The sequence below is a fragment of the Sinocyclocheilus anshuiensis genome, unplaced genomic scaffold (assembly GCF_001515605.1).
Source record: "Sinocyclocheilus anshuiensis isolate Anshui unplaced genomic scaffold, SAMN03320099.WGS_v1.1 scaffold164, whole genome shotgun sequence".
NCBI lineage: Eukaryota > Metazoa > Chordata > Actinopteri > Cypriniformes > Cyprinidae > Sinocyclocheilus > Sinocyclocheilus anshuiensis.
This window is the reverse complement of record NW_015557128.1, coordinates 80,377-87,437: the sequence shown is the minus strand read 5'-3', so window position 1 is coordinate 87,437 and position 7,061 is coordinate 80,377. Positions and strand designations below refer to the sequence as shown.

The 7,061-nt window shown below is 36.0% G+C and overlaps 1 protein-coding gene across 1 annotated transcript in view; it reads left to right on the top strand.

The window, feature by feature from the left end:
* Positions 1-513: 513 nt before the first annotated feature.
* LOC107677907 (coiled-coil domain-containing protein 89-like) overlaps positions 514-7,061 on the top strand; it is a 7,946-nt gene continuing 1,398 nt past the window's right edge. Inside the window, exons 1-5 of the mRNA XM_016472973.1 lie at positions 514-773; positions 2,974-3,446; positions 3,810-3,940; positions 5,323-5,459; positions 5,788-5,864. Coding sequence (XP_016328459.1) covers positions 714-773; positions 2,974-3,446; positions 3,810-3,940; positions 5,323-5,459; positions 5,788-5,864 — 878 coding nt within the window. The 5' untranslated portion in view covers positions 514-713. The remainder of the gene's footprint in view (positions 774-2,973; positions 3,447-3,809; positions 3,941-5,322; positions 5,460-5,787; positions 5,865-7,061) is intronic.

Sequence of the window (7,061 nt, the reverse complement as noted above, 5' to 3'; positions counted from 1 at the left end):
ATGCTTAGCTAATAAGTGATCCTTTTGGGCCAAAACTAAAGTTGCATAAAGATCTGATGTGTGTTAAAGTGAGCCTTTGAGCCTCCTGTGATCCTCACTTCATAATTAAAGAGCTCCCACTGAATAAAACATCTTAAACCAGCCTAAGATGGTTTGAAGATCTTGATCTTGACCCGCTGTGAAAACTCGAAAGCAAACCATACGAACAGTCTGTTGATTACATTTTTTTCAACAGAGCTACTGCTGTAGATTATAACGTAATGCTGATCAAAATCATTCTTTATTATTTACTCTTCAACCTAATGCAAATGTGTAAAAAACAATTCTGCACCTTTCGAACCAGTATCTTCATACACCAAAGAGGAGTCGTGGCGACATCTAGTGGTAGAACTCGAGCACTACATCTGCATTTTCAGCCCAATCTGCTTAACCTGAGGTTAAAACACAAAACATACATATCTGGAACAACAGTGCGTGTTATAAATGTTAGTCGATTTTTTTTAAATGCTGAATTACATTCTCAAATGTAGTCTATCGAAGGGGAAAAACACGCAAAATAATCGCGACGAAATTCGCTGTTGCTAGGGGCAACCGGGGAAACTTTGAATCGCCACAAGCCGAGTAGGATCACTGCAGCTCACTGCGGTAGAGACGCCTTTGTGAAGAAACCTGTTTTTTTTTTTCCTGCAAAACACAGCCTTGAAAGATTCAACATGACATCTCCGCTGAAAATCCCAATAGACCTCAAAACGATGATCAAAGACACTAAACAGGTACGTTGGAGAGCGTGTGATGTTCATACAAAACTGTTTACGCCCATTTATTTCAGCGACTGACACGCATGATCTCTGTTTGCCTGACAAAACCGATCAACCACCGACTGTTTTGATATTGTGTTTGTGATAAAATCGTGGTTTGAAACACATAATCCGCCCAAACAATAGCAAAGCAACTGGTCGCGCATTGCTAAAAAAAAAAAAATAATAAAAAATTATACTTATTTAATTTTAAAATTGAATTATAAGTTTTGCTTTATAATAGCAAAGGCGAGATACTCTACTTGCAGCTTGTGAGCTTTAAAACCAATAATCTCCCATTAGGGTGAACATATCGGGGTTTGTTGTCACATTTTTTTTTAACCCTATTTAATATTTTCAATGCATTTATGTTACTTCCCCTAATTCCGTTTCGTTGACACACAACTTGAACATTTCCACCGATACTGCTTAAGAAAATAAAAATAAACAATACAGATCATATATAACACGCATCGACTTTTTTTTCATAACATGCCTCAGTGGCGTCACACTGAATGGGGTAAGCTGTCACAATGGGCATAAACAGCATAATGCAAGCAAAAATGCATAGTGTAACTTGCATTGTTTTGGTCAATAAATATTACAGTACACTGAACAAAATTATATTAATAATTTTTATATATTTCAAACATGTGACAACTTGCCCCAACAATTACCCTAGTTCTGAAAACTCAGATAAACCTTTATTTAAAATCTGCCATCATTATATATTAGGCTCTTGCTTGACTTGTGCATCCAAGTGTAGTTTTATTGTGGTTACTTGTGTAATGGAGCAGACCAGGTGAAGTCAGGTCACAAGCAGTGCAAGAAAAAAAGAAAGGCTTTTATTTTATTTTTTTAAATGTAGCTATCAAAAATAAAATGTGCAGTGGGCAGCCATTTTATGCTGCGGCGCCCGGGGAGCAGTTGGGGGTTCGGTGCCTTGCTCAAGGGCACCTCAGTCGTGGTATTGAAGGTGGAGAGAGAGCGCTGTACATTCACTCCCCCCACCTACAATCCCTGCCGGTACGAGACTCGAACCCGCAACCTTTGGGTTACGAGTCCGACTCTCTAACCATTAGGCCATGACTCCCCCAAAAAGTTTAGCAAAAAATAAAATAGAGGCCCTACCCTGATGAACAAATACTAAATAAACATTTTTAAAAAAATCCCAAATAAGGCTCATACAAACAGGATATAGACCTGAGTCGACCAAAACCATGGGAGGTGAGTATTAAAAAAAACAACATTTAGTGATGAAACCTAAACAAAAGCACACCTCTGAATAATACCCATCATTTTTAAATGATCATACAGCTGTATCCATAACTAAACTAATAATAAAATGAATCCTCAAAACTAGCAACAGGTGAATGTGACCCTCCATCCTGACTGAAATGGTCCAGTCCCATTTCCTGCTGGAGTGGCAGAAAGGTGGAGCCAAAGCCCCATTTTCCCTTTTGCCTGATTATACCTGGAAAAACATCCATGGAAAGAAATCATTCAGAAACTTTTTTTTTTTTGCCTACTTATTTTGAATCGCTTGTTGTATTTCTCAATTGTAAGTTGTTTTGGATAAAGCATCTGCTAAACGAATAAATGTAAATGTATCACTGGCTCTTATAATAATAATAAAAAAAAAAACAGTTATGTAATTTACAGTGCCAATGTGAAACAGTACAAGAAATCCATCCAGGATTTCATCCAGGCTGATTAATCAAAATATTTTGTCATTTTGAGTCATTCTTCCAACAGCTTTGTCAGTGCACAAACATTTTCTAAATGATTTAAAAATATTTTTGAGTAAATATTGTAATAAACAAATAAATGTTTGAATGTAATTTAAATTCAGCAATTTTGCATGTGCTATGATTTATTAATGGAATATCTTGGATGGCCTGAGGGTGAGTACATTTTCACCAAATGTTCATTTTTTGGGTGAACTATTCCTTTAAATGTGTTATACTGGCAAATGTATCAGCTATTGGACAACCTTTTCTCTAAATATCAGTATCTGGCTTTAAAAACCGATCTAGAGCCAATTATTCATCTCATGCAACTCTGAAAATGGATTCTTAGATCATTTCAATTAAGCAGAAATCACTTCTTGTGTTTTTAAATACAATGACTTGTATTAGCACAGGTTTAACCCCAGATCTTAATCCTTCCTTATAAGGATATGGACGATGTGCACCAAGCACTGGAAAAGCTCCGAAGTCTCTCCCAGGAAGAAAGGACGGAAGCAGAAGTGCTGCGATCAAGAATTGATGAGCAGTCTACTCTCATCTGCATCCTGAAACAGAGAGCAGACGAGATGCTTCTGCGCTGTCAGGCTCTGGAGAAGATCAACGCAGAGCTGGAGAACCTGAGAGCCAATGTGCAGCTGGAGCTGGAGAACGAGAGGAAGAAATCCGAACTGCTGGAGCAGAGATTCATGCACCTGGCCTCCAACCACCGAGAGCTGATCAACTTCAAGAACGAGTACAAGAGCCAGAATGTGAAGCTGGAGAAAGAGAGCGAGAGACTCAGAAAGGAAAATGAAACGCTTTTCAGTGAGGAAGTGCAAGAAAAAGAGAAGACCATCCTCAAACTGACTCAAGAGCTCAAGGACTTGGCAGAGCAACATAAGATACTAGAAACAGAGTATCAGTAAGGAACGGTTCTCGGTTTCAGTCTGTTCTGGAAGTAAAAACCTCATTGATCTCCATAGAGAAATACATTTTTAATGATAAAAAAAATGCTTAATTGCCATATTTCTGGTAAAAACTAAATAGAACATAGAATGCATAATGCTGAACAGAGACCCAGCTGGGGTTTTTTTTTTTCAAGTTTTCACAAACTCATGATTATTAGAGCAATTTATTGATTCGTTTTTTAAAAATGCATATGGAGAAAATGAATGGGAAAAATAGTTCCAGAACTGAAAAAGTTGACGTTTACTGTTTACTTTATACGATTCAGTGAAATAAGTACAAGAAGTATATTTGGATTTAATCTTTATGATCCCAACAGGGAGAAAACAACAGGTTTCCAGATTAAACTGAAAGAACTGATCAACCTCCATCAGATTAAAGAGGCCTCTTTGAAGAACGAACTGAGCGACACACAAAAACAACTGAAGAATGCTGTAGAGATGTGTGCAGGTATGTATTCAATATTATAAAATGGATAGTTCCGGTCCTTGACTCTGATTGGCTGAGCCACGTTAGAAGCTGTTGTAAATTACACTACAAACATACACCTTTGTTTACTTCTGTGTGTGGCTCGGCAACCACTTTGTTGCAACCACAACTGATTCTGAGGGACTACATTGTTTGGTGGGAGTATAATGTTTTTTACACTTTATTTGCTCTGTTTTATTTTGTGAAACCTTATTACGTATATGGTATAACCGTTTTATAAAAACAATAATCCCCATGAAGCCGTGGTTTACAGTGAATTTATAACAGCTAAAGGGGTTCCACTTCTTGTCGTGCCTAACAACGCCCCTTAGCTGTTATAAATTCACTGTAAACCACGGCTTCTTGGGGCTTATTGCTTTATTTCACCAAAGCCAATCAATAATAACAAACTTTGTAAGAATCATAATTGTCATTTTTGCAAGTTGATGACATTTAAAATGATGTTTTTTTCATAATTTGAATTTGTTACATATTCCATTTTAGTAGTTTAATTGTTTTTGCTAATTTATTTGCTTCTGTTTTTTAATGTCTATATAGTTTTTGTTCCTTTTTATTTCAGTTTTAATTTTAGTTATATTAGTGCATGAAGCTAAACTAAATGAAAACGAGAAATGTTGCCAAAAAGTTGAAATATATATATTTTTTTATTTTAGTTAGCATTTATTTTATTTAAAGTAATGAAAATGTTTTTATGTTAAAGGGGTCATATAATGCTACATGCACTTTTACACGTTGTTTGAACTGAAATGTGTGTTGGCAGTGTGTGTACACAACCACAACCACCCAGAGTTTTTTGTTCATCTACTAAAATCTTTACCCCTTTCTCAAATCGAGCCAATCTCAGATGCCTGTCTGGGTGACGTCACACAGACAGGCCCCTCCCACGATAGTTTGATTGACAGTAGCGTTTCAGCATAGACTGGACTGGCGTCTTAGACCCGCCCTGAGTGAGCTGTCATCAGTCCGCCATTGTTTCAGCTCGGAAGAGAGGGGCGGGGTCAGCAGAGCTCATTAACATTTAAAGGAAAATGCTACAAAACGGCTTGCTCTGAAAAGAGCTGTTTTTGACAGGATAAAAAAGGTGTTTTTTACACTACCATTGAGAAATTTTAACCAAACTATGTTACAGACTTTTCATTAAGACCCTAAAGATTCATATCAACTTGTGGAAAATGGGCATCCGATGACCCCTTTAATGTCCTGACACAAAGCTAGTTGAGAAGCTAGTTGAGAATTTAAATGATGTGGACTATGCTAAGCACGAACAAATGTCTTTAAATTTGTGTAGTCGTCCAGTTGTTACTTGCACACTGTTAAACACCTCACACATTTCTTTCCAACAGAGTTGGATTTCAAACTAAGACAAACTCAGGAAAAAGAATCAACGAGAGAGACAGACACTCAAGAGAGACTGGAGAAACTCGTGAAGGAAAAGGATGATCTTATTGATCTCTCAATGCAGCGTGGGAAAATTATACTGGTGAGCAATAAAAATAATGCATATTTGCATTGCTTTAACCGTTCTTTGTTAGATTCCACCTTCTTGCATGCCACGATTGGTCGATTATGTACAATGCCTGCATGCTATTGGTCAAACTACATTTAAATCATTACCTTTGGCAAGTATGAAAACAATAGCAAAACAAAGCCAAAACCCATACATTTTAGGCAATTTAGATATCCCGTCCAGGACGTCTGGGGGAAAAAAGGATGTAGTGTTTGTTACCCTAGATTCATTATTAATTATCAGTTACATTACTGTTTGTTTTCAGATGGAGTTGTAATGATTTCATTGCAATGTGTTAAAGGACAAGCAAGCTGAAAATCAGGAGCTGGAGCGGAAAAGACAGGAAGCTGAGAACGGCAGACTAGACGCAGAAAACAGGTATGAATCTCAAAACAACTTTTATGCTTTAAAGGAACACTCCACTATTTTTGAAAATAGGCTCATTTTCCAACTCCCCTAGAGTTAAACAGTTGAGTTTTACCGTTTTCGAATCCATTCAGCCGATCTCCGGGTCTGGCGGTAGCACTTTTAGCTGTAGCTTAGCATAGATAATTGAATCTGATTAGACCATTAGCATCTCGCTTAGGGGTGTAACGGTACACAAATATGACAGTTCGATACGCACCTCGGTTTTAACGTCACGGTTCGGTATGATTTCGGTACAGCAGGGGGAAAAACTAAACTTTTTTTTTATTTATTTATTTTTTTTTTTTTTATGGTTTACTGAACAGGTTGCTCTTTCTTTAAATACATTCAGTTATAGTTTAAATTTTCTTAGTGATAAAAATCTACCTCAGCTTATGCTTAAAACTATAGGGAGCCCTTTTACATTATAAGGTTACAATTAGGCCTAACAACTTAACCCAAACTTAAATTTAATTGCTATTTATTTTTAAATAGATGATCAACACTCAACTTAAAAAAAAAGAAATATAAAAATAAAAATGTTATGCAAACGTAAATTACACAACCCAAACTTAAATTTAATTGCTATTTATTTTTAAATAGATGATCAACACTCAACTTAAAAAAAAGAAATATAAAAATAAAAATTTTATGCAAACGTAAATTACACATAATGCAGTTTTTAAATTAACTTATAAATAATACGCTATTTTAAAGATAATTATTTTGTGTATTTGGTGTAACAGAATATGTTGACATGCTTTAATGTTCAAAAAACACATTATTTTTCAAATACTCTACAAAATGAGCCTATTTTCAAAAATAGTGGAGTGTTCCTTTAATACTACACTTTTTGTATAAATAACACATGCCATGTTTATTAAAGGAGTAATTCACCCAAAAGTGAAACTTCCATTATCATTTACGCAGCTTCAAGTCATTCCAACCGTGTAATTTTTTCCTTTTTCCTTCCATGAAACATAAAATGTTATTTTCGGCAGAATGCTTCTTTTTCCATTCGAGGACAGTAGATAAAGAATACCACTGTCAGACTAAAGAAAGCACCAAAAATGTATGATAAAGGCAGTCTCATAAAGGTAGAAAGAAAATAATACATGGTCAGAATGGCATGAGGGTAAATTTGGGTGAACAATTTCTTTGCCATAACCC